The sequence below is a fragment of the Pantherophis guttatus genome, chromosome 13 (assembly GCF_059756535.1).
Source record: "Pantherophis guttatus breed Tessera chromosome 13, ASM5975653v1, whole genome shotgun sequence".
In the NCBI taxonomy this organism is placed as follows: domain Eukaryota; kingdom Metazoa; phylum Chordata; class Lepidosauria; order Squamata; family Colubridae; genus Pantherophis; species Pantherophis guttatus.
The window spans coordinates 22192951-22219564 of NC_142075.1; the positions used below are offsets into that span (position 1 = coordinate 22192951).

General features: G+C 45.8%; 1 protein-coding gene across 1 annotated transcript in view; it reads right to left on the reverse strand.

The window, feature by feature from the left end:
• Nucleotides 1-5246: 5246 nt before the first annotated feature.
• ARID3B (AT-rich interaction domain 3B) overlaps nucleotides 5247-26614 on the reverse strand; it is a 32374-nt gene continuing 11006 nt past the window's right edge. Inside the window, exons 2-8 of the mRNA XM_034409540.3 lie at nucleotides 23232-23303; nucleotides 21826-21898; nucleotides 12860-13043; nucleotides 11246-11505; nucleotides 8667-8933; nucleotides 7723-7824; nucleotides 5247-7382 (exon numbers count right to left, since the gene is read on the reverse strand). Of these exons, the coding sequence (XP_034265431.2) occupies nucleotides 7234-7382; nucleotides 7723-7824; nucleotides 8667-8933; nucleotides 11246-11505; nucleotides 12860-13043; nucleotides 21826-21898; nucleotides 23232-23303 (1107 nt within the window). The 3' untranslated portion in view covers nucleotides 5247-7233. The remainder of the gene's footprint in view (nucleotides 7383-7722; nucleotides 7825-8666; nucleotides 8934-11245; nucleotides 11506-12859; nucleotides 13044-21825; nucleotides 21899-23231; nucleotides 23304-26614) is intronic.

A 26614-nucleotide genomic window follows, 5' to 3' on the forward strand; every position in this document is an offset into this window, starting at 1 on the left:
AAGCTGTTTGGCTTGTTCAGCTGGATGGAGATTTCCTGGTAGGTTCCACCATAGAGATTTGAAAAAAGGAAGAGAATTCGGTAACTCAGGGATCTCCAAACTTGGCGACTTTAAGACGTGTGGACTTCAACTCCCAGAATTCCTCAGCCAGCATGGCTGGCTGGGGAATTCTGGGAGTTGAAGTCCACACGTCTTAAGGTCACCAAGTTTGAGGATCCCTGCTGTAGCCCTTCTATAAGTCAGCCCTCTTCTCAAGGGCTTCCTGAAAACTCAAGTTTTACGAGGGGCCTCCAGAAACTTTTGAGCTGGGCCAGGATGAAGCCAACAATGCAGAGAGCCAATTGATCCAGTTTGTATCGATCGACTCTTATCCATGAAAGTAAGCATGGATTGAGTCTTGGATTAGACCAGAATCTAAATTTCCTTTAGAATGGTTGTTTTGCCAAAGGGCAAGGAAGCATTTGCTCACTTCAAAAGGACAGGATGGCACCAGGGTTAACTGGTTACTCACTTACCTTTGTTGCCCATGAATTAATCCCACTTGCTGGTTTCCCAGAGCATACTCAGAAACCGCAAATGAGCCCCCAATTAAGCCAGGCCTATTGTTCAAAGGTCACAAACGAGATTAACACAAGCGAGCTGATCGACAGATTAAAATGCTTCCAAAGGATTTTTTAAAAAATGACTAAGAGAATGTCAAAGGGACTGTTAACACTGCATTGCCCAAATCTGGCGGCCAAGGGTGAGCAGAATGCTCGTCTGCCCGTAGTTCAGATCTGTTTGAATCTGGCTTCGCTAATTCGGATCAACTATTCAATGCTATTTTACGGTTCACAGAACCGCTTCTATCGGGGTGCAGAAACCTGTGTTGCCTTTAGTGAAACCAGCAAAATTTCTCACACCGTGACATCATTTAAAGGAAAAAAAAAAGAGCTGTTTTATGAAATATTTGATAGTAAAGATTAATACATATAAATACATAGACATATGCATATTACATACATATGTATGTACATTATAAGGTAAAGGTAAAGGTTCCCCTCGCGCATATGTGCTAGTCGGTCCTGACTCTAGGGGAGCGGTGCTCATCTCCGTTTCAAAGCCGAAGAGCCAGCGCTGTCTGAAGACGTCTCCGTGGTCATGTGGCCAGCATGACTCAACGCCAAAGGCGCACGGAACGCTGTTCCCTTCCCACCAAAGACGGTCCCTGTTTTTCTACTTGCATTTTTTACCTGCTTTCGAACTGCTAGGTTGGCAGAAGCTGGGACAAGGAACGGGAGCTCACCCCATTATGCGGCACTAGGGATTCGAACTGCTGAACTGCCGACCTTTCAGTCGACAAGCTCAGCGTCTTAGCCACCGCGCCCATTATACATACATTCTACATACATATAAATTTGAGAATATTAAGATTTTGACGCATCCAGAGTACCTGCCACCTTTTTCAGTGGGTTTGAGTACCGGATACGTACTCAAAAAAACAACAACAACAAGGACGACGACAGCCACGATCTGAAGAGGTAGAAGTTTATTGGAATATAAACATTCAGATAACTTGTTAAGATAGAAAACAAAAAACAAAAAAACAAACCCAATGACAACATATACAGACACTTGCTGGAAGGAAAAAACATCTGAGGTATTTTAGTTATTCACCATCTAGGCTATCACGTTTTCTTCTCTTTTCTTTTAAATAGTTAAGAACGAACTACTTCCAAGGCTGCTGTAATGACCTGATCTTAAGATTTTTACTACCTTCCTTCCTTCCTCTTTCTAGCTTCTTGGGAAGGAAAGGAAAAAGAAGAGCAGCAGCAGACAGAAAGGCCTGTGTAAGGTTGTGTGTGCAGATCCTTCTGGGCTGAGGTGTGGGGGACACCTCCCTACTCCTTCCAATTTGATGGGTCACATCCATCCAACTTCTGGCGCTACCTAAAAGCGCTGAGGCCCGTTTGCTCAACTAAAGGGCGAAAGTGGGGAAGGGATGGGGGAGAAAGACCCCGGAAACATCGAATGGAAGCCCCTGGTGGGTAGCAGCCCTGCTTCATCGGCTGGGATTCCGAGATCGGAGATCCTGCGATTGCTCGAAAGGTTGAGGAGTTAAGATCCTTAGACTGGCAAGCAAGCAGTGGAGCAGCCCAGGTTTGAGGTAATGATTTAGGTATCATCACTCCCTCAAATGCCCAATTTCGCCCGGCCAGGTTGCCACGGGGGCCTTTGGATGGCAAGGAGGGTGGGAAGGAGGATTTCACCCTCTGAAAATACGGATCTGTCCTTGGGAGACCCTGCCCTTTCCCCTCGTACTGAAAAGTCCTGAGTGCCATACAATCTCTTTATATCCCGAGTTAGGTAATGTCAGAGGGAAGGCTCCCTCCCTTGCCGCCAACAATCCCACCCGCTCTCCCCAATTGAGGCGTACTCTGCCGCTGGCTTACGGACACCCCCCCAAAAAAAAATCCCACAGAAGAGAGGAACGCCGCTGCCACCACCACCACGGTGGGGCAGCTCTGAAACCGAGGGGGTCCCGTCTTCACAGTCCCAAAAAAAAAAAAAAAAAGCGGCAGGCAGAGCAAAAATAACAGAGCCCCCACCCCCCAATTAACAGAGCCAACGTGTGATGCCGCAGCTTATCTGAATGAGGTATATATTTATATTTATATTTATATATATATATATATATCGTTACAAACCCTCCTGAAATCTAGCTCAACCCCTCCCGCCTCCCCCCAAAAAAACCCCTGGAGAAGAACAAACTCTTTTAGTCCCCTGCCTCGATCCCGGTTAGCTAAAGGAATGAAGGCTGTCCCACCCACCGTCTTCCCCCCCAGCCCTGGAAAAGCCACTCCAATGACTCAAACAGCCTTCTCTGCAAGAGATGCAAACTTGGGCATGGCTGGGACAGGCACAATGATTTTTTTCAACACGGGGCCTGAGATGTACCGAAGAGACGACAGCAGTGGTGAGAGGTTAATTTTCCCAAGACGAAGGAGGGGGGGGAAAAGGGGGGGGGGAGAAATCACATGGTTTGCAAACTTCCATTGATTTTTACCCCCCCCCCCCCAAAAATGGGTTTTTTTTAACCTCCAAGGCCAAGTTTTGATATTCAAGAGGGCTCCAGGTGGGGTAAAATTGCCAGAGAGGGGTAAGCGTGATTAAAAATATAAATAAGAGTTTAAAAAGCTACAAGTGTTTGGCAAAAGTATTTCCCTTGTCCCTCTCACTCTCTCTGCTCTTGCCAGCCCGCAAAAACCCTCCCAATTATGGGATGTGCTTTCAAGAGGTCTCCTCCGGCAGAGATGGCCTTCAAACCACCGCCAAGGGTTCGGTTTTAAAAGCTGGGGAGACGGCTAGGGTCGTTTTCTAAGCCAGGGGTCTCCAACCTTGGCAACTTTACGACTTGTGGACTTCAACTCCCAGAGTTCCTCAGCCAGCGCAGGCTGAGGGATTCTGGGAGTTGAAGTCCACAAGTCGTAAAGTTGCCAAGGTTGGAGACCCCTGTTCTAAGCAATGTAACAGATGTGACCATCTTAGATGGACGGACAAACAGACACACGGATGCACTTCCAGAGAAACTTTAAACTACGTAGAGGATTCATGCAAGAATCCTACTTGGGGGTGGGGGATGGGGGGTGGGAGAAATCAGCTAAAAAAGCCACGAATCGCCAGGAAAGGTCGGCAGATCCTGGACCACCAATTCTTTTTTAGCCTCCCTGCCTTAATGAGAAGACTCCATTAACCATGAGGCACTGCCATCTACACAGTCTTTAGCCTGAGGAAGATGGGGGGTAGGGGTTTTTTTAGAAGAAATGGCCCTATGGAGCACAATCTTTGGACTTCCTGCCTTCCCTTGGGATGGAAGCAGGAAGGGACTTTATAGACATGGCCCAGGCAGATTGGGACATGTTTCGGAGTCGAATGCTGGACGAAGGGCCAAGCAGGGCGAAGGAGGTGCCGCTTACTCTGGTTGCAGATAAGACCTCGCCAGCAAGAGCTTATCTTGGCCGGCACCAGGACCGAGAATGGCCATTTGGTGCTCTGGTTGACAAGGGTGGGAGATAACATGGGCTGTCCTTCTTGCAATCTGGGCCTCTTGCCTGTCAGAGTGGTGGTGGAGGTGCTAAAGGGACATGGGAGAAGCCTTTGGCCTGTCCACCCCTTGATATACAAAAGCCAAAGAAAAATTCACACTTATCTATGGATTCGCTTCAAGGATTTTTCTTTCTCGGTTGATGGAAAACATGGCTGGACTGCTCACAACTCGCCAATAAGAAGGCAGGACTGGGAAAAGGAGAGAGGGGAGACCAAGGTATGGGTATTTTGCAAGATTATCTGGCCCGCCTTGGGTAGATCTGGGCTGCCCAAGGATCATTTTTCTTTTAATTTCAGCTACGTAGCAACTAAGAGAATCGGTTCAGGAACATCTCATTCTTCAAGGGGCCGCGTGGCTATAACGATTGTCCACTCGGGTGGAATGAAGCCTGTTGGCCAGAGAAGGAGGAGATCCTTAAAAGGCCTGTTTAAAATCGAAATGGAGGGATCCAGCCCCTCGTTACTGGCCACGTTGGGGTTTCTGCAGCAAGCTTTGGGAGATCACAGATTCCTCAAACTTGACTCATTTTGAGGGCTCTTCAGATACACCAGAATTATAACTCGCGTTCTCAAGTTAGGAATTCTGGAATCCCGGCACATTTCGAAAGCACAACGCTGTAGAGCAGAGGTCTTCAAACTTGGCAGCTTTTAAGACTTGTGGACTTCAGTTCCCAGAATTCTCCAGCCAGCTGTGCTGGCTGGAGAATTCTGGGAGCTGAAGTCCACAAGTCTTAAAAGCTGCCAAGTTTGAAGACCTCTGCTGTAGAGTAATGTTTCTCAACTCAGCAATTTTAAGAGGAGTGGAGTTCACCTGGGGAATTCTGGGAGTTGAAGTCCACTCTTCTTCAAGTTGCCAAGGCTGAGAAACACTGCTGAAGAAGAAAGGAGTAAAAAGCCCTTTTCAGGGTTAAGGAGGGAAGGAAAAAAAAAAGGAATTAACCTGCCACCAATGCCGATTTCTCTCCCACGCCCGAGGCAGTTTGTGCCAAGTGTTTCCCTGACCTACTATCAAACCTCCATTCCTTCAAGCCAGGGGGAAAGTTGTGTTCCTCTTTTGCTTTCTCTCTCTCTCTCTCTCTCTCCCTTCCTCTCTCGTTTGGTGTCTCTTTGGTGCTACAATATATATATAAAATTCGAACTAAAAAGCAGTCGACGAGACATATAAAAAGAAGCTTTTAACATACGCAAATCCTTCCAGAAGAGGTGGAAAAACAAAACAAACAGGAAAAAAAATAAACCCAACCCACCCAACAACACAGCAATAAGTACATTTTATTTTTTTTGAGGTATTTCATCTGCTCGAGAGAAACTGTCGCAGTTCTGTAGGATGACTGAGTATGACCAGGATGGGGCATTTTCCCTTAAGGTGAAATGCTGCTCAGATGAGCGGAAAGCGGCTAGATTTAAAAACAACGAACCGAGAAACCAAAGATGATCTTAGTTGGGTTTGAGGGAAACAACCAACCGAGAAATTAAGATGATCTCAGTTGGGTTTGAGGGAAATAACTGAACAAGATGATCTTAGTTGGGTTTGAGGGAAACAACCAACGGAGAAACCAAGGTGATTTCAGTTGGGTTTGAGGGAAACAACCAACAGAGAAACCAAGATGATCTTAGTTGGGTTTGAGGGAAACAACCAACAGAGAAACCAAGATGATCTTAGTTGGGTTTGAGGGAAACTACCAACAGAGAAACCAAGATGATCTTAGTTGGGTTTGAGGGAAACTACCAACAGAGAAACCAAGATGATCTCAGTTGGGTTTGAGGGAAACAACCAACAGAGAAACCAAGATGATCTTAGTTGGGTTTGAGGGAAACAACCAACAGAGAAACCAAGATGATCTTAGTTGGGTTTGAGGGAAACTACCAACAGAGAAACCAAGATGATCTCAGTTGGGTTTGAGGGAAACAACCAACCAAGATGATCTCTGTTGGGTTTGAGGGATGTTGGATTTGAGGGAAAATGATTGCATTGGCGGGGGCGGGGGGGAAAGCAAAAACAGAACCTAGTTTTCAGCACATCCTGGGTTCAGGAGAACATCACAGGCTGCAGAGCTGGGATACATCACCAAAAAGGCTCAGAAAACAGCCCGTTCTCTTTTCATTTGAGAAAACGGGCTGGGGTCCTACATGGGATTCTGCAAAGGGTGCCATTGAGACTGATGCTACCTATGCACCCACCTCTTTCGCTCAAGGCAAACCCCAGATGTTGACCCCCTCCAAACTCTACTTCTGCCTTTGCTGCTGTTTTTCGATCGGCGGGATTTTCCTTCCCGTTTATTCCTCCGCTCAGGTCCGAAAACAGGAAGGACGAAGCGAAGAAACCCAAGAAGAGCCTCTGGCTGGAGTGCAAGACCTTCGACTGCAGGTAAGACCGGAGGCGGTGCCGGAAATAGGCTGCCGAGCTCTCTCTGCTGTTTACATCTCAGTTTTTCTTCTTCTTAAAAAAAAGAAGCTAGCTACGATTTAATTGCTGCAAATGAAGGTCCCGTCCGAAGGAACTGGTTGTGCTGAAAGGGAATGGCAGGGAGTCTGAGAGATGGAAGGATAAAAGGGGAAGAGGGCCGTGATAAGGATGCCAAGCAAGGATCATTAAGAGGGGAATTGAGACATTTTTCTCCTGCCTTGGGGTGAGGGTGGGGGTGAGGGGAGGATTGTCAATAAACGGCAGTCGTATTTGGAAAGGGAGAAAAGGGAGGAGAGAGAGAAAGAAAAAGAAAGAGCACGAAAGTGTCCCCTTTAGGCTTCCATGGTTGAAAAGAAGAACAGGTATTTTTGTCAGGGCCTTTCGCCGCCCTAACCCTGGCAATGGTCAGTCATCTACAAAAAACGCTTAGCCTCTCCGGAGAATCCCTGATTGAAACACGCCTCGTGTCCCCTTCCCCTCCCTTTCCTTCCCCTCCCCTCCCCACCCACCCCCAATCTTCACTGAGGACACAGCAAGACCTGAAAAAAAAGGCTTAAAAAGCCAGCGAGGTCCATCCGGATGGGAAACTCGCCAGCACAGAGACGGCGGCTCCTCTCCACGGCTGGCCTGGGGGGCAGGAGGTGCTCCTTGGGACCAGGTCAATGGGGAGGTGGAGGGACGGGACTTCTCCTGGGGACAGGGGAGCCGCTCGAGACTGGAGAGCGAGCCCGCCGGGACCCTCAGAGAGACCAGCTGGTGGAGGGCTCGGCGCTGGGGGTGCCTCTGGAGGAGGTGGGGCTGGGAGAGCTGCTGCTTGCCCCGCCGCTGGTGCTCTGGGCGTTGGAGCCGGCAAGGAGGTGGACGACGGGCTTTTGAGCAAAGAGGACGCCTGTCGGGTGGGAAGAGAGGAAGTGAGTTAGTTGACCGCCTGAAGCAGCTCAGCGAGTGGCCAAAATTCTCTCCTTTGGAAGACTCAGAAAGGAGGGGTCACAAATGTACTTTTCCAAAAGGCAACTGGGGCAGGTCAGTGGGCCCAGCCACTGGCCATAACTACCGATTCGCCTGAACTGGTTCGAACCAGCTGAATCCCAACCCTGCTTCGGTCCCCATGTGCTGGGAATAAGGGTGAGAGAGAGATGGCAACTGTCAACCCCAAAGAGGTGGCTTGGGGATGCTTCCCTGCACCCCCACCTCCAATTTCAACTGGGCTTACTCCCAAATGCTCTCACCAGCATAGATTGTGCCGTTGATTTCCACCGACATGTTGATGCTGCCGAAGCCAGAAGGGGTCCAGTTTAAAGCTGCTGCGGCTGCTGGATCTGACTTATCTTCTGAAGAGGGAGAGAGAGAGAAAGGGAGAGAGAGAGAAAAGCAGAAAAATGAAGGAGTGCTGATTGAGGATTGAAACTTATAGAACAGCTTATCTACCCTTTACAAAAAAAGTTCATCCTTCGGTCTCTTTCCTGCCTTCTCCAACTCACTGCTCACTCCAGGAGTTCGATCCTGACCAGCTCAAGGTTGTAGAAAAAATGCTTTTAAAAGTAAAAAAAAAAAAAAAAAAAGCCTCTGATGATCGTGCAGCTCAGCTGGACATCGGGAGTGGGGGGGGGGGCACAGGGATTTTTGCTACCGGTTCTCCGAACCACCCGCCCCCATTGCTACCGGATCAAGTGATCCGGTCCAAACCGGGAGCATTTTACCCCTGGTCTCCCCGCTTCCTGTGTCCCAAGGGACCGTATGGATTGAAAACAAAACACTGAAATTAATCCCAGGTCTGCGCACCTTCCGCCGCGCTGTGAAGACTCTTTTATTCCATCAAGCAGGCTTGGCCTAATCTCCTCCCTCTTTTAATATGTAAATTTTAATTTGTTCTTAAATTATTGGGGTGTTTTAATTTGTCTGGGCCAAAATGATTTAATTTGATTTTAACTGGTTTTTAAAAATTTTTGTATTTATGTATTTTATTGTTTGGCTGTTCACTGCCCTGAGTCCTTCGGGAGTAGGGCGGTATACAAATCAAATAAACTAAACTAAACTAAACTAATAATAAGAATCCTTCCCATGGAAGAACTATGGTTATGATGAAATGGCGCAGAGACTCCATTGGGGCCGCCGCTGGATTGGAGCAAGCGAGGGGGAATCAGAGACGGTAGCGCTGCCCGAGTGGGCTCACCTCGGCCGTTGATCTTAATCTTCATGGGCAGCTGTCGGGCCATGCTGAAGAGGTTCCTCTGAAAAGCCTGCTGGACAAAGCGCTTCTCTTCCTCCGTCATCCGGGCCATCTTCTCCGCCGGTTCTCCAGATTCCAGCCGTTCCTTCAACTGTTCCAAGGTGGCCGTTCTGGTGGCCGCCGCCACGGCTACCGTGGCCTGCTGGTTGGCCAAGCTCACAGGCATGGCGAGACGATTTGGCGCGGAGGTGGTCAAAGTCAGGCCGTCGCCTGCAGCGGGGAGAGAAGTTCTCAGGATCTCCCAGAAGGTTATCCTTCTGGGGAGAAGCAGCTCGGTTCCCTCAATGAAACCAACGGGCCATGCTTTATCCTGGATTATAAAGGTGGGCCTGACATGGACAGCAAAATCAGCCATGGAGACAGCTGAGGACTTAGGGCAGGGATGGCCAACATGAAGTCTCTAAAATGGCATTCTGCCCATTTGTGGACTTCAACTCCCACAATTCCCCAGCCAGAATGGAATTCTGGGTGTTGAAGTCCACAAGTCTTAAAGTAGCCAAGGTTGGATGCCTTTGCTTTAGGGCAGGGGTTGGCAACCTTAAACACTCTCAAGAGCCATTTGGACCCGTTTCCCACAGAAAAGAAAACACCGGGAGCCACAAAACCCTTCCCGTGCCTGACTATTTCTTGAGCGGCCACAAAACTAGCATAGGTAGTTGAATTAAACGTTCTGTTTTCTTCTGAAACTTTTCTTTTCTTGGATTTATCCATGGGTGGCCTAGCGGGGGTTGAAAAGCTCAATAAATCGCATGCCAGCAGGTATCCCACATTGGCGGTTGTGACGCATATTTTGAGTAGACAGGGAGCCGCAGCAGAGGGGTGAAAGAGCCACATGCGGCTCCAGAGCTGCAGGTTGCTGACCCCTGCTTTAGGGTAAACCCCAGAAGAGATATATGCAGGGGTGCCCAACAAGGATAGACTCCTAATAACTACACAGAACCACTAGAGATTTCTTGCCAGGCATCCAAAATCTACTGTATTTCCCACTGCAGTTTCTTAAAGCTTTATGACTTCTCAGTTTAGCATCCTCCCACCTGCCCTAAAATCCTGGATTAACCCCAATCGGATGCAGTGATGCAGCCCTGCTCGGCTTCCTTTTTTAAAAAAACCAGCCAAAACTGGTTAGGTGCTTAATAGCTTAAGAAAATAACAATAATAATAGTACTAGTAATAATAATAACAACAATAAGAAGAAGAAGAATACATTTTAAGAAGATACTTGGTCGATACCTAGGATGCTGGCAGCAACCCGTAACAACCATCAGCACACCAGTCAATAATATTTGTGATACATTTTTAAATGTTCAGTTGACTGAGTTTCAACTTTAATGAATAAAAGAGATCATAATAACAACAGCAACAACAAAACTACAATAATGATGACAACGATGATAATGATAGTAATAAAATACATCACAAAATTGCAGCTTCCGGCAATAACACCAGCGGAACTGCAAACAACTGTGCTACTTGGAACATCGTACATCTTAAGAAGGTACTTGGTTGATCCCTAGGACGCTGGCAGCAACCCCTATCAACCTTTAGCACCAGTCAATGGTATTTGTGATGCACTTTTGAATGTTCTGTTGACTGAATTTCATGTTTAATGAATAAAGTAAATAATAATAATAATAACAATTTAAGACATGAACGAGTTGCTAAATTAATCCACTGGTCATTATGTAAAAAATACGACTTTCCTGTATCCAAAAAACCATGGGAACACAAAGTGGAAAAAGTTATAGAAAATGAGAAGGTGAAGATCTTGTGGGACTTTCAAATACAGACGGATCGTCACTTGGAACACAACACGCCAGATATCGCAGTTGTCGAAAACCGAAACGTAGAGTTTATTGATACTGCTGTACCAGGAGATGCCAGAGTCAAAGAAAAAGAACTGGAAAAAAAATCACGAAATATCGCAACCTGGCCATCGAAACTACACGGCTATGGATGAAACATGTAACTGTGATACCCATTGTCATCGGGGCCCTTGGTACCACGTCCAAGAATTTTATAACATACATCAGCAAATTGCAGCTTCCTGCAATAACACCAGTGGAACTGCAAAAAAACTGCGCTACTTGGAACATCGTACATCTTAAGAAGGTACTTGGTTGATCCCTAGGACGCTGGCAGCAACCCGTATCAACCATTAACACTGTCAATGGTATTTGTGATCCATTTTTGAATGTTCAGTTGACTGAGTTTCATGTTTAATAAACAAAGATAATAATAATAATAATAATAATAATAATAATAATAATAATAATAATAATAATAATAATAATAAAAAAATACTCTTTTGACTCTATAAAAAACCACCTTTCTCGGAACAGCTTACATCCTCCGACGATACCTTAACAGTTCCTAGGTCCTTGGTTAGGACTCGAGCTGCTGAGCTATTAACCAGCCTCAAAGGCTGTGAATCTCACCAAAGATTAAATAATAATAATAATAATAATAATAATAATAATAATAATAATAATAGTAATAATAATAATAATAAGGCTCTGACTGACCTTTCCTGAGAGGGCCCGCTGAAGACAGGTGAGGGTTGCTAGTTGTGCTGCTGGGGGTGAGGCTAACAAGGGGGAAGCGGATCTTGGGGGGACACAGGAGCGAAGGCGGTCCCGGGGTCGCGGGGGAGAAGCTGAATAAGGGGGAGCTGTAACTGGGCCGCCGGCCTTCCCTCCTGTTGCCGTCGATGGCGGCCTGCAGCTCAGCAGGCGAGCTTAAGGACTTCTTCTCACATTCGTAGGCATAGAGGTACTTCATATACCTGGGGAGAGAAACAGAAAAGGCTCAGCTGGGTCAGGAGGTGCAAGAGGAGGAGATGTAGTGGCAACGCTTCTTGCTAAATGCAGGACAAGAAGAGGCAGAGCCTGGGGGAGGAGTCAAGAGAGGAAGCAGCCTGGAATCATTACATTGTCACAAGCAGTCTAAGTTCAATCCCTCTTAAATTCAGTTAACTCTTATCTGGCACCAATTTAGTCCATTATGTGCCACAGACAAACAACAGGATTGCTTAGCATGGAAGTGAGCGACTTCACTTGGCCAAAGACGTAGGCCAATTTTTGGCATGACAGGTTGAGAGCCAAAGCCTAATTTGTAGGAGGGGGTTGCTAAAATAGAGACCTTCAACAAAAAGAAAGCACCAGAGGTTTTTTTTTTTGCTTTGAAACTCCCACGCTTTGTGGCTCCACCTATTTCCGAAGGGACTCTGGTGTCACCCAGGGATTCTGTGAAGGCCTTCTGGTTCTGCATGGCAACTTTAGGCTTAACAAGATGCAATGTTTCTCCCCATGCTGGCTGGGGAATTCTGGGAGTTGAAGTCCACCCGTCTTAAAGTTGCCAAGTTTGAGAGACACTGCCAAGATGGGTGAATCCACATATTTCACCTATGAGCCACCGTGGCGCAGTGGTTAGAGTGCAATTCTGCAGGCTACTTCTGCTGCCTGCCTGCAATTTGGCAGTTCAAATCACACCAGGCTCAAGGTTGACTCAGCCTTCCATCCTTCCTAGGTCGGTAAAATGAGGACCCAGATTGTTGGGGGCCAAGATGCTGACTCAGTAAACTGCTTAGAGAGGGCCGTAAAGCACTGTGAAGCAGTATATAAGTCAAAGTGCTATTGCTCTTTCCTTCCTTCCTTCCTTCCTTCGTTCGTTCCTTCCTTCCTTCCTTCCTTCCTTCCCTTCCCCCCTCCCTCCCCTCCCTTCTATGGTGGCGCAGTGGCTAGAATGAAGTATTGCAGGCTAACTCTGCCACAGTCTGCAGTTCGATCCCGATGGGCTCAAGGTTGACTCAGCCTTCCGTCCTCCCGAGGTGGGTAAAATGAGGACCCAGATTGTTGGGGGCAATAGGCTGACTCTGTAAACCGCTTAGAGAGGGCTGTGAAAGCCCTGTGAAGCGGTATATAAGTCTACGTGCTGTTGCTATTCTCTCGAGAGGGTGCTTTAATATCCTGGGCTGAAGATAAGCAGGTCAGACACTACATTAAAGCAAGTATTACATAAAAACCTTAGGACAGGGGTGTCCCACCTAGGCAACTTTAAGACTTATGGAGTTCAACTCCCAGATGGGACCGACTCTTCTTCCTAGAATGCCGATCATCCCCAGCCCTGCCAGCACTTACTGGGTGCGAAGTGTAAATGCTGCACTGGTGATGGAGGTGGGGAGGTTAAGGCCTTTGGTGATCTCCCTCCAGATTTTCTTGTTGATGATCTCCACCAAGCCTCCTTTCTCGGTCACCAGCTTGTAGAGCATGTAGAGGTCCAGGATCTGCTTGGCCATGATCGGGATGCGATTGATGGGTGTCCCTGAACGACAGCATCGGAGGGAAGAGAAAGAATAAAAGAAGACAAAAACATTAGCAGGAGACCTTCTACTTCTACATCCCACGCAGAGCGTTTCATTTCCTTCCACGAAAGGAGGTAATTTCCACCGGGACTTTAGACTCGATCCCTTTAACCTTCACGACTTTTATTCAAGGCAAATCTAAGGAAGCATCATCCAATTGTATTCCTCGTCTTTGTTTCTTTCCTTCCCAGTTATCAAAACGGTACCTTCTAGATGAGGAGTCTCCGAGCTTGGCAACTTTAAGACTTGTGAACTTCAACTCCCAGAGTTCCCAAGCCCAGGAATGCTGGGAATTGAAGTCCAAAAGTCTTAAAGTTGGCAAGCTTGGAGACCCTTGTTCTAAAAAAAAAAAACCCACCAAACCAACCCCCATCGCTTCTTCATCTTGGGAACGTTAAGATGGGTGGACTTCAATTCCCAGGATTCCCTAGGTGGAGCTGACCCCTGACCTGCCCCTCACTTTGGTCTGAAACAATCCTTGACAACTCAAAGATTGTCCTTTCCTCTTTCACTAGCACTACTGCACACATTGATCAAACTCTTAATCTCCCGTTTTCATCCTTGACACAAAATAACGCGGAATAATTGAATAAGGAAAGACTGCAACTTTATATAAATATGTATCAATACTAGAAATATATAAGTTGGATTGAAAGTAATAATTATGACTAATGCTATTAGTGTGATTTGTATTAGAATATAGTAAGTGTAATAATAAGAGAAAACGTGGCATAATTGAATAAGGATAGATTGCAACTTTATAGAAACATGTATTACTATTAGAAATCTATAAATTGGATTGAGAATAATAACTGTGACTAATGCTTTTAGTTTTATTTGTATTAGAATGCGTGAAACCCAGGCGCCACACTGTTCAAGCATTGATATGTTTGTAAAATAAATAAATAAATAAATAACTTTTCAAAAAAACAAAACAAAATATATGAGAAGATTTGATCGAAACGCGTATCGTCTTCCCTGAGATATGCTTCCCTTTGGAAGCCATTCTTCGAGCAGTAAAGTAGATTTTTATGTTGAAGCTTTGGTATTGTGTTAGCATTTAATAAACCAATCTAGCCAATGAAAGACGTTCTCTGCAAAGAAAAATAGGAAATGCCACAGATAAGAGCCAGCTTGACCGGAAAGGGTGAGAAAACGCCAAACTTGAGAGATCTTGCCCATAAAAACAGATTTCCTGTAAGTTGGGCTCAAGGTCCAAAGCAGAAAGCTCTGCTTGAGATAAGAAAGTTAGATTTTTATTCGTCTCTAGAATTTGTTATGCTTTTCACCACTTTTAATGTCTGAAAGCTTGACAGATTAACATGTCTCTGGGTTATGAACGAAAGCTTCAGTGCTCCTGTTCTCGCCCGGAGCCTCTAGGAACGTGATGGCGAACCAATGGCACGCGGAGCTGTATTTGTGGACACACGAGCATTGCCCTAGTTCAGCTCAGGCGCGCATGTGTGCGTTGGCCAGCTGATTTTCAGGCATTCTGGGCCCACTGGAAGTCGGGAAACGGGCCGTTTCCGGCTTCCGGAAGGGTCTCCAGGGGTGGGGGTGGGGAAGGCCGTTTTAAGCAACCTTAAACACTCAAAGAGCCATTTGGACCAGTTTCCCACAGAAAACACGGAGTTACAAAACCTGGGTGGGTGTGGCCAACTCCATGTCACTCACTTCCACCAGTCACATGACCCCCCCCCAGCCACGCCTACCCAGTCAGTCATTAGGGCAGAGAACCGGTTGTTAAAAAGCACAAAACCCTTTTGACATGTCTCTCCCTCCCTACCTCTCTCTCTCTCCTCTCTCTCTCTCTCTCTCTCCCTCTCTCTCTCTGTATCTCTCCCTCCCTCCCTCTCTCTCTCCTCTCTCTCTCTCCCTCTCTCTCTCTCTGTATCTCTCCCTCCCTCCCTCCCTCTCTCTCTCTCTCTCTGTATCTCTCCCTCCCTCCCTCCCTCTCTCTCTCTCTCTCTCTCTGTCTCTCCCTCCCTCCCTCCCTCCCTCTCTCTCTCTCTGTATCTCTCCCTCCCTCCCTCTCTCTCTCTCTCTGTATCTCTCCCTCCCTCCCTCCCTCCCTCTCTCTCTCTCTCTCTGTATCTCTCCCTCCCTCTCTCTCTCCCTCTCTCTCTCTCTCTCTCTGTATCCCTCCCTCCCTCTCTCTCTCTCTCTCTCTCTCTCTCTCTCTGTATCTCTCTGTCTCTGCCCTGGCCGCTTCTCCATCCACCGCCGTCGCCCTTACCTTCTCAGGCCAGGCGAGGAGTGACTGGGAGGGGAGGGCGAGGGGCGGGGCCAGCCAGTGGTGGTATCACCTGACAGGGAGCCACAGCAGAGGGTCCAAAGAGCCGCATGTGGCTCCAGGGCCGCAGGTTGCTGACACCCGCTTTAAGGGACAATTTTATTGCTGCTGTTCGAAATGCTTACAATTTAAAAAATTCAACTTGGATTTTTTTAAGCTCATTTAAAGTTTATAACCCAGGCCGAACGGAGAGACTCCCCAAAGAACCGAATGAAAATATGTTCCTATCCTCTCTCTCTCTCTCTCTCTCTTTTATTTTAAAATAAGACTTTTTATTTTTAATTTTAATTTTAATTAAAATAAAAATAAGGCGAGGAAAAGGCGAGGCCGGGAAGATGGGTTTGCCTTCTTCCCATTCTGGGGGAGATCTGGACCGTCAAGAGCCTTTCCCAAGCGAAGGGGAGGAGAAATAAACACGTGTGCATACACACGCGGTAAGTGTGGAAAGGTCCCCCGTATGGGGTGCCCCCCTTTCCAGGCCCAGGCGCCCACCCCCGCGTGCAACAGCCTCCTGGTCGGAAGGGACTGATGATAAGTTGTTCCTGGAAGCCCCTGGTGCTGAAAACGGGGGAAAGCTGAAAAAAAATGAGTATCTGGGGATGGGAGGAGGCCGAGCCGATCTTTTCACAGCTGGCCGCAAGGCTTGTCAAGAGCTCATGATGGATGAGTGTCATCTGGCAGGGTGGGGATTAATGATCTGCGGGTCAGAGGGGAGAATTCCAGCGGGAAAGGTCAGCGACCACAGCCAAGGCGTTAAGACTTGTTGCTGGTTTGATAGAAGGCCTGGGGTTTTTTTCCTTCTTCTTTTTTATTTTTTACTGTACTTTCCAGAGTTTTTCCTCTCGCTCCCCATTTCCAAAACCTGCCGTTGGGGACTTCTGAGTTTGCAAACTCTGCAAAAAGTCCAAAAGTTTGGTTAGAGGAGAGGTCAGCCGCCTCCTTCGCCCTGGGATGCCATCTGGACGTCCCATTCCGCTGCTGGACCCGCCCCTCTCCTCCCCTCCGGCCCTGTTGCCACCCGATCCCAAGCTATGTGGGTAATCGAAATCAGACCGGGTTTTTAAGGCACCAGAAACAACAGTCGCCCGAAGACTTCAGAAGAAAGCGGCTTTTAAACAAAGAATGGCTTAAATCGTCCGCGTTTTGCAGCCCAGAACCACGAGAATGGCTGTTGTTCTCTCTCTCTCTCTCTCTTTCTCCATAAAATATATATATATATATCTAAAATAAACTAAAATGACATCCTTGGGGTTAAGTAAAACTAAAGAAAAACATTAATTTGTTTTTTTCTCAAATTGTGAATACTTGGAGCACCCCTCAGTGTTAGTTCAGCATTCACCAACTGGACATCTTTAGAATGCTTGAGAATGCTCAGGAAGATAAATCTATCTCAGCATCTCCTTCTCTCCTACAATCACAGCACCATTGAGAGTGTCCTAACATACGGCATTCTTGCATGGTATGGGAGCAGCTCTGTAGCGGACAAAAAAGCTCTACAGAGAATCATTAAAACTGCCCAGAATATCACCGGGCTCCAGCTACCAGCCCTGGACGACATCTTCGAATCTCGCTGTTTGAGGAAGTTTACATTCTCAGAGACTCTTCCCATCCTGCTTACAATCTTTTTGGACTGTTGCCTTCTGGCAGAAGATACGGAACAATTAAAACTCGGACCACACGTTTTCCGAATAGTTTTTATCCCAGAGCTATAATTGCACTCAACAATGAAGTAAAGAGCCACCATCAGTGACCTGTTGGACAGCATTACCTGGCCTGCTGTGTGGATGTTTAGGTTGTTGGGAGCAATAGGCTGATTCTGTAAACCGCTTAAGAGAGGGTTGTGAAGCACTGTGAAGTGGTATATAAGTCTAAGGGCTATTGCTATTGGGTTTTTTGGACAAATGGCTGTCCAGTCTCTTCTTAAAAACCTCCAGTAATGGAGCACTCACAACTTCGGAAGGAAGGAAGGAAGGAAGGAAGGAAGGAAGGAAGGAAGGAAGGAAGGAAGGAAAGAAGGAAGGGAGGGAGGAAGGGAGGAAGGAAGGGTGGGAGGAAGAAAGGAAGGGTGGAAGGAAGGAAGGGTGGAAGGAAAGAAGGAAGGAAGGGTGGAAGGAAGGAAGGAAAGAAGGGTGGAAGGGAGGAAAGAAGGAAGGAAGGATAGGAGGAAAGAAGGAAAGAAGGAAGGAAGGAAGGAAGGAAGGAAGGAAGGAAGGAAGGAAGGAAGGAAGGAAGGAAGGCATCTGAAGGCACCAGTCATGAAGAAATGTTGCCTGTCACTAGGTTCTCTGTTCCCATGAAAGGATGCCAGCTCTGCCCTTGAAAACAAGTAAGGCAAAAGCTGAGAAGCAGCTTCTGACCTCCCACTTCCCAGGACAGCCAGTTTAATTTACTCTAGTCCCCTGACCATCTCTGTCCACTTCCACAGCAGGAATCTGCACCCCCAGAAGCAGTGCTGAGTTATCTGATTTCACAAGCCTGCAGATCATCACGCCTGGTTTCCAAAGCAGGAAAGGAAAGTAATCAATCATGCCTTATTTGACAAGAGGCCTCGAGTTTTATCGACACCTATGGAAACGCCATCGAGTTCTGGCCAGGCTGACAAATAGATCACAGCTATTTCGGAACCTGGTTGCCAAGTTGAAGGCAGCCTTAACTGACACCTCACCTGAACTCCCTTCCCACCCCAGATATTGCTGCTAAACCTACTTGCTGCCCCATGGAGCTTCTGGGCAAGTCTAAGTAGAAGTGGCTCCTGGATATCTTAAGTCTCAGAAGGATTCCGTTGCTTGACAACACTCTTGGCCCAGCTGGGTTTAATATATTTTGCTCTCTTTCAACATCTCTACCAGATGTTCAACAGATCGGCTACTGCTGGGGTTCTCACCTCCCTGACCCCGGTGAAATCTGAAGTAAAAATGAGAAGAAGGAGGAGGAGGAGGAGGAGGAGGAGGAGGAGAAGGAGGAGGAGAAGAAGGAAGAAGGAAGAAGGAAGAAGGAAGAAGGAAGAAGGAAGAAGGAAGAAGAAGAAGAAGAAGAAGAAGAAGAAGAAGAAGAAGAAGAAGAAGAAGAAGAAGAAGAAGAAGAAGAAGCTTAGAACATTATTTGTTCAGAGGAGGAGGAGGCGGCATAGAAGAAGAAGAAGAGGAGGAAGAGGAGGAGAAGGAAGAAGAGGAGGAGGAGGAGAAAGACGAGGAATAAGAAAGAGGAGGCGGAAGGAGGAGGAGGAGGAAGAAGAGGAGAAGAAGAATAGGAGGAGGAGGAGGAGGAATAAGAGGAAGAGGAGGTGGAAGAAATAGGAGGAAGAAAAGAAAGAGGAAGAAGAGGAAGACGAGAAGGAGGAGGAGGAATAAGAGGAAGAGTAAGTGGAGGCGGAAGAAGGAGGAGAAGAAGAAGAGGAGGAGGAGGAGGAGGAGGAGAAGGAAGAAGAGGAAGAGGAAGAGGAAGAGGAAGAGGAAGAAGAAGAAGAAGAAGAAGAAGAAGAAGAAGAAGAAGAAGAAGAAGAAGAAGAAGAAGAAGAAGAAGAAGCAGAAGCAGAAGCAGCAGCAGCAGCAGCAGCAGCAGCAGCAGCAGCAGCTGCTTAGAACATCATTGCTAACTTCCAACTTCCGGCCTCCTGACAACAACATGGAGCAAATTAAGTCTTGCAAACCAGCCCGATTCGTTTTCAAGAGTCTTCCACCAGCAAGTCAAAAAAGCTGTTCTGTCATTTATTGGAGAAGGTGTGAGTTGTGGGTAAGAGGAAGCATCCATTCCTTCCTGGTAAAGGGGATAACACTTTAACGTATTAAGAACTGTTTGGGAGAAACGCTACAGGTAGTCCTTGACTTACAACACTTCATTTAGTGACTGTTCATAGTTAGAACACTGAAAAAAGTGACTTAGGACCATTTTTCACACTTATGACCGTTGAAGCATCTTCACGGCCAAGTGATCAAAATTCAAACGCTTGGCAACTGGAAAAAAAAGAAAAAAAAAGAAACACATATTCATGATCCCCAGGGTCTGGAAAGCTGAAAAACCACTCCCATTTTGAGATCCAAGCTTTCCCCGAGGAGTTAGCCCAAGGCGTATGTCAGAATTGGTGACAGAACTCAATTCAGCCAGAAAACCTCACTTTTGACATGATTTGGAAAACAAACCCATTGGTCGTAAGTGTGAAAAACGGTTATAAGTCACTTTTTTCAGTGGTGTTTTTCGGCTGGCTCAAAGGCGCCATTGGTGGCTAAACTCAAATGCTTGTAACTTAATTAGATTTAGGTCAGAGGGAAGGCAGCAAACGAAGGACCGGGGAGGTTTTAAGGGGATTTGCCAGATACTTTGATTAGGGCCACTGCTGGCTGGAGATAAACCGCCCCCCACACCCCCAGCAAACGGTGTTAGCCATATTAGTATTTGCTCCGGAGTTTTTCCCACATCTGAAAAGAAGCAGATAAGATACACAACAGCAGGAAGCCATTCGGCCAGGGCTCACAAAGCCCCTTCTATATAAAGGCCCATCCAATGTAAGAAGAACAAGCCATCTGGGAAAACCGAGGTCATGTACAACCTTGGCCAACAGCAAAGTGTCATTGTATACACAGTATACCCATACAACGAAATTCACATAAAATGGCAAGAAGAGTCCCATCTTGCTCCACGGGCCCCAAAATAATAAGACCTCCCTGAAAATAAGGCCAAGCACATATTTCGGAGTTCAATATATATATATATGTATATATATAAGACAGGGTAGATAAAAAAATATGGAAATGAAATATGATAGTGATTTTTATAATACAAGAATTGCAGAATTATATAAAATATAACATAAAGATGTATTATTATTGGATCAATTTAGAATGATGAAATGAATATTATAATATAAATTAACTCAAATCTTAGAATATTTTACACAAAATGAGGGAAGAATAGCTATAGTCAAATAAATGATTAATGAGAACAATAATACACAGATATATATTAGATCGATAATATGAGAATTTAGGTAAAACTGTAAGCTATGAATATGGTGAAGACTCACAAAAGACTTGTAACCAACCAACACACTGTGTAATTGAAGATGGCTTTATGTTTTTATGTATGTTTGTTTAAAAATTAAAAAAATTATATATATATATATATATATATATATATATATATATATATATATATATATATATATATATATATGTTTTCGCGGGTGTTTGTATGTAGGTCTTTGGTTATTCAGGTCTTCTCCCACGTAAAATTGGAAGTGTCTTGGCGACGTTTCGACGAAGTCTCATTCGTCATCTTCAGGCTGGTGTTCTCGGCTTCGTGCTTCCAGGAGCAAATTTGCTCCTGGAAGCACGAAGCCGAGAACACCAGCCTGAAGATGACGAATGAGACTTCGTCGAAACGTCGCCAAGATATATATATATATCTTGGCGACGTCTTATATATATATATATATATATATAAGACCGGGTCTTATTTTCGGGGAAACACGGTACTTATATGAAGTAGAAATAATTTTGTCTTTGTCTTAGCTCTTGTGAGTTATCACAAGGAAGCATCCAAGCAAAGTAAAAGCAGAAACACCATAAAGAGTTTCTTTTTATGATAAAAGTGGCCTGCATGCGAGTATTCCAGCTACATCAAAGCTTTCTCTCTCCTGAAGATTGGGATTTTTTTTTTTTTAAACAATCAAGGAGACTGGATTGATTTTTTAAAAATCCATTTTTAGTTCAAAGACGGAGGCGTTTGAAAGACAGATAGGCAGGCCCTTCAAAGGCGTCTCAGCTGCCTTCACAACCTTTAATGCTTTGTGTTCAGCCTTCGGTGGGACTTAAAATTGACCTGATTTTGGCAATGTTTCTATCAAGGACGATCTTGACGCCTGGATCCTAAGAAGGAACAGGATGTCTTCGTCCTTGAATAGAACCACTTCGAAATTCTGAGGCTGTCAGCTGGATTGGAAAATTGAAAACCATCCCAGAACAGAGAGCAACTTCCATATAGTTGTAAAACCCTACATAGATCAGGTCACCAAGCCGGTTGGATTTTATGGGCATGGTTTCTAATTCCAGCATACAGAACAAGCACTCACATGTTTATTTCCCTTAAAGGTAAAGGTTCCCCTCGCATATACATGCTAGTCGTTCCCGAGTCTAGGGGGCAGTGCTCATCTCCGTTTCAAAGCCGAAGAGCCAGCGCTGTCCGAAGAAGACGTCTCCGTGGTCATGTGGCCAGCATGACTCAATGCCAAAGACGCACGGAACGCTGTTCCCTTCCCACCAAAGGTGGTCCCTATTTTTCTACTTGCATTTTTTACCTGCTTTCGAACTGCTAGGTTGGCAGAAGCTGGGACAAGTCACGGGAGCTCACCCCGTTACGCGGCACTAGGGATTCAAACTGCTGAACTGCCGACCTTTTGATCGACAAGCTCAGCGTCTTAGCCACTGAGCCATTTTCCCCTAAACACCACTTACCCCTCTTGTGCATAAAAATGAAGAGATCGTCCAGGAATTTCTTCCGTTCGGGGTCACTATCCAATTCATACAACTGTGGAAAACGAAGCAAGCACAATTTTAACTTCGCCCGAGTGTGTAGAAAAGGAAACAAGATTTCACAGGCATATTCAGCGGGTGGAAAACCACAATTCAACTCAGATTGGAAGTCCCCACCCCCCACTCCCAAATCTTCAAAAAAGATTTGAAGCTCCCGTTCAATGCAGCCTTGGGGGGGGGGGGAGAGAATCAAGTTGGTGATGCAGGCAGATTCCCATTCCAGTCACTGATTATATGGATCTGGAAACCAAGTCCTTGGAGGCTAATGTGGTGGCAGGTATCAATTTTCTGAAATGGATGTGGGGATTGGAGGAGGAGGAGGAGGAGGTGGCAAGAAAGAAAACAAATGTCATAAACCAGTGTTTTACAACCTTGGCCACTGTAAGATGCATGGACTTTAACTCCCAGAATTCCCCATTCTGGGAGTTAGAAGTCCACACATATTAAATATGGCCAAGATTGAGAAACACTTTCCTAAATAATCCGAGACTAACCTATCAAAGACTAAGGGCAGGGATGGGGCTGCTGGGGGTTCGCAGGGGTTTGGGAGAATCTCTAACTAAGATTCTGTGCAGTTCAGAGAACCTCCAAATCCCACTCCTGGCTGGCCCCGCCCACTCCACCCCTCCCCTCCCAGGAGTCCCCACGCGGCCCGTTTTGGATGCAGGTAAGTGCAGGGCGTACACGGAGGCTCGGGGAGGGCGAAAAATGGGCCTACTGGAAGTTCGGGAAGGCTGGAAATGGGCCCTTTCTGGCCTCCAGAGGGCCTCCGGAGCCTGGGGAGGCTGTTTTTACCCTCCCAGAGGCTCGAGAAAAGCCTCCGGAGCCTGGGGAGGGCAAAAACGCTGCCCCCCCCTGCTGTGGTGCAGGAGGCTGACTAGGCCACGCCCACCCAGCAACCGGGCAGAGAACCCCTCGCTAAAATTTTTGAAGCCCATCCCTGACTAAGGGCTACCCTTCACCACTACAAAGCTTCATTTTACTAAATCAACCACTGTGGACTTGAAGCCTGTGGACTATGATTCAGAGGTACTAAAAATTACCTAACCCAAGAAATTGTAGATAAGGGATGATCAGCCCAGCCAGATCAAGAGATCTACAGAATCTGATTTGGAAGGAATCCAAACCTTCTCCTTTGTCAAAGGCTCATGTTACTCTGCTGGAAAGCTTCTTTTTTTTTTTTTTTGTTCAAACCCCCTTCAGGTTGCAGAGTCAGCCCAAGCGGTAAGAGTTTTCATGATAGCAAGGTTTCTTTTGCTGAAAATGGCTCGAGCGTCATTTCCACCCTAGACGCAAACGAAGAATCATGGTTAGGTTGTTGCACTGACCTTGGCAAAGTCGCGGGACACCTCTCTCCCTCTGCTACTGTCGGCTTCTTCGCTCCAAGTTAGGTTCCCGTTCTGAAGAGGAAGAAAACCAAAAACAGACAGCGATTAAACGAAAAGAGCAGGTCTCTATGGAGATTCCATCCTTCCGAGGTTGCTGCTGGCTGGGGGAATCTGGGAGTTGAAGTCCACCCATCTTCAAGCTACCAAGGTTGAGAAACACTGATCTGGGGGTAAGCACACAGGATCTTAAAAATCGGACGAAAAGCCGCTGAATTCAGGGAGCGATCTCCAAGCAAAAACAGGTTTGTTTGTTTTTTTTTAAAAAAAAAATTACAGCCACTTTAATGCCTACAGTTTAGTGTCATCTGGCACTGACACACACATGGAATTAGCAAGATGAATAGCTCAGGGACGGCAAACACCCTCCCGACCCCCCAACCCAAATCTTTTGAATGGCACAGGTTGCCTTTTCAAGCCTGCTGGTTTTATTTGAGCCAGCAATTCTGGCTGAAAAGTCAATTATCCAGTGAGGCCCATCAGCCCAAATATATTTAATGGAGGATTACGACTTGCTTCTGTGATGTCAGCTGTTTGTTACAGCTGTTGCCCTCTCTTGAGCCAACTTCGGAAAAGAGCTACAGACACAAATCTTGTCTGGACAAGCCGGACAGCCAAAGGTTCTCTCCACGCAGCCGAATCGGATGCTCACAATACCGGCCAACTTGCATCCCAAAATGCAAGTTAGCATCCCGATAAAATCACCATTTAATCCTTTTTTTTTTTTATTGAAAAAGTTTTTCAAATACAGATTTTCCCCCCTTTTTTTTCCTCCCCTCCTCCCTAACCCCCCCTCCCCCTCCCCTCCCCCTGTGGCTTCTCCAGAATAAAACCCAAATTAATAACAGATTATATAATACTTTACCATCCTTTTTACTCCACCCCCCATATGCTGACCCTTTCTTTCTAACAATATTATTATATCCCCCTTATACTATACATTTCAAAGCAACATTCAGCTGTAAAATTATATAACAAATCCTAATTTGGCAATTTCAGATCATAATCTATCCATTTCTAGAATAGAATAAAAATAGAAATAGAAATAGAAATAGAAATAGAAATAGAATAGGAGTTGGAAGGGACCTTGGAGGTCTTCTAGCCCAACCCCCTGCTTAGGCAGGAAACCTTACACCACTTCAGACAAATGGTTGTCTGATCTCTTCTTAAAAACTTCCAGTGTTGGAGCATTCACAACTTCTGGAGGCAAGTTGTTCCACTGATGAATTGTTCTCACTGTCAGGGAATTCCTCCTTAGTTCTAAATTTAGTTCTAAATTTCTGGGATGGTTTTTTTTTTTTTTTAATTCACCCAAGACACAGGAAAATATTTATCTTTTATCGCCTGTAGCTTGCAACTGGTACACTTATTACAGTAGCAAATTTCGAATGTTTATGATAGGAAATAAACACTGTTGCCCTTGATAATCTCAAAACGGGGCCAAAACATTTCTTCAGTGACCAGCCTTCCTAAGAGAAAAATCAGCTCTGCCTTTATCTTCAAGGAAGTGAAGCAAGCTTAGTGTAGATATATATACAGGAAATCAAGTTAAAAAAAAAAACACAACACCTATCAATTTTAACAATGCCCCTCTCTGCCACGGCGAATGAATAGGTTTTGCACTGTGGGCCAAAAAATGGGAATTGTCTAGTCAGTAATTCTGAATAATTGTTTCAAAGCTCTACTGCATTTGTTTTCAAACCACTTTTAAGCGTGACCACAACCAGTTGGGAATATATATATATATTTGTTAATAATAAAATAACAGAGTTTTGGAAGGGATCTTTGAGGTCTTCTAGTCCAACCCCTTTGCTCCAGCAGGAGACCCTATACCAGGGGTCTCCAACCTTGGCAAACTTTAAGGCTTGTGGACTTCAATTCCCAGAATTCCTCAGCCAGCAAAGCTATATCTATACCATTCAGGACAAGTGGCTGTCCAATCTCTTCTTAAAAGAGATCTTAAAATGGGAATGCAGAGGGAACGTTTATTAAAAACTGCCAATTTAAACCAAATCACCCTATTTTTTTTTTAAAACGATGGTGGGAGATTCCAATACAAGAAAGAATCACAATTATTATTATTATTTTATATGCCGCCCTTCTCCGGAGACTCAGGGCGGCTTACAATGCATTAAGCAATAGCCTTCATACTTTTGTATATTTATACAAAGTCAGCTTATTGCCCACACAATCTGGGTCCTCATTTTACCCACCTTAGAAAGGATGGAAGGCTGAGTCGACTTGGGCCCGGTGAGAATTGGACTCGCAGTAATTGCAGGCAGCTGGATGTTAAATGCTGCCTTAGTAGGAGGCATTAGCCACCTATGCCACTCAGGCTCCTTTCATCATCATCATCATCATCATCATTATTATTATTATTATTATTTCCTCTTCGCCAGAGTTGAATTCGTTTATATCTCCTTAAGCATCAGTCAACGACAAACATTTCTTTCCTGCACATCTTTTGTTAAAAAACATTGATTCTAGCTGCTTTTTTTCTACCCATAAACAAAACAAAAAAGAAAAATGAAGCAAGTACTGGAATTCCTTTTCTGTCTCCCCCCCCAAATCTTGTTCCTTGGTAATCCTTTGTCCCTAACTCATCCTCTAGACCAGGGTTTCCCAAACTTGATCCTTTGAAGATGTATGGACTTCAACTCCCAGAATTCCTCAACCAGGCATACTGGTTGGGGAATTCTGGGAATTGAAGTCCATGCATCTTAAAATAGCCAAGTTTGGGAAACACTGCTCTAGACCAGGAGTATCCAACCTGGGTAATTTTAAGACCTGTAGACTCCAGCTCCCAGAATTCATGCCGGCTAGGGAATTCTGGGAGTTGAAGTCCACAAGTCTTAAAGCTGCCAAGGCTGGACACCAATGCTGTAGATTCATAATGGTGAACCTATGGCGTGTGTGCCCTCTCTGTGGGCACATGAGCCATCACTTCAGTTCAGCTCCACCACGTATGCGCGTGCCTCCCGCTGACCAGCTGGTCTTCGGGTCTCTGCCGCTCATCCGCGGAGGGCTAGGTGCGTGTGAGGGGGGGCACGCATGCGTGGAAGGTGTATGCAGGGGATGCGCATGCAAGGGGGCACATGCGTGGTATGTGCATGCATGCATGGGGTAGAGTGCATGCACAGGGCCCATGTGTGCATTGCATTTTGGGGGTTCGGGGACACGCACTCACACACGCTGGGCACTTGGTACGGAAAAGGTTAGCCATCACTGCTGTAGACCACTGGCCCCAGGGTGGATAAAAATCAATGATTTTTTTAAAAAAAATTAAAAAAAAATCAGATTTTTTTGATTTAAATCGGATCTTTTTG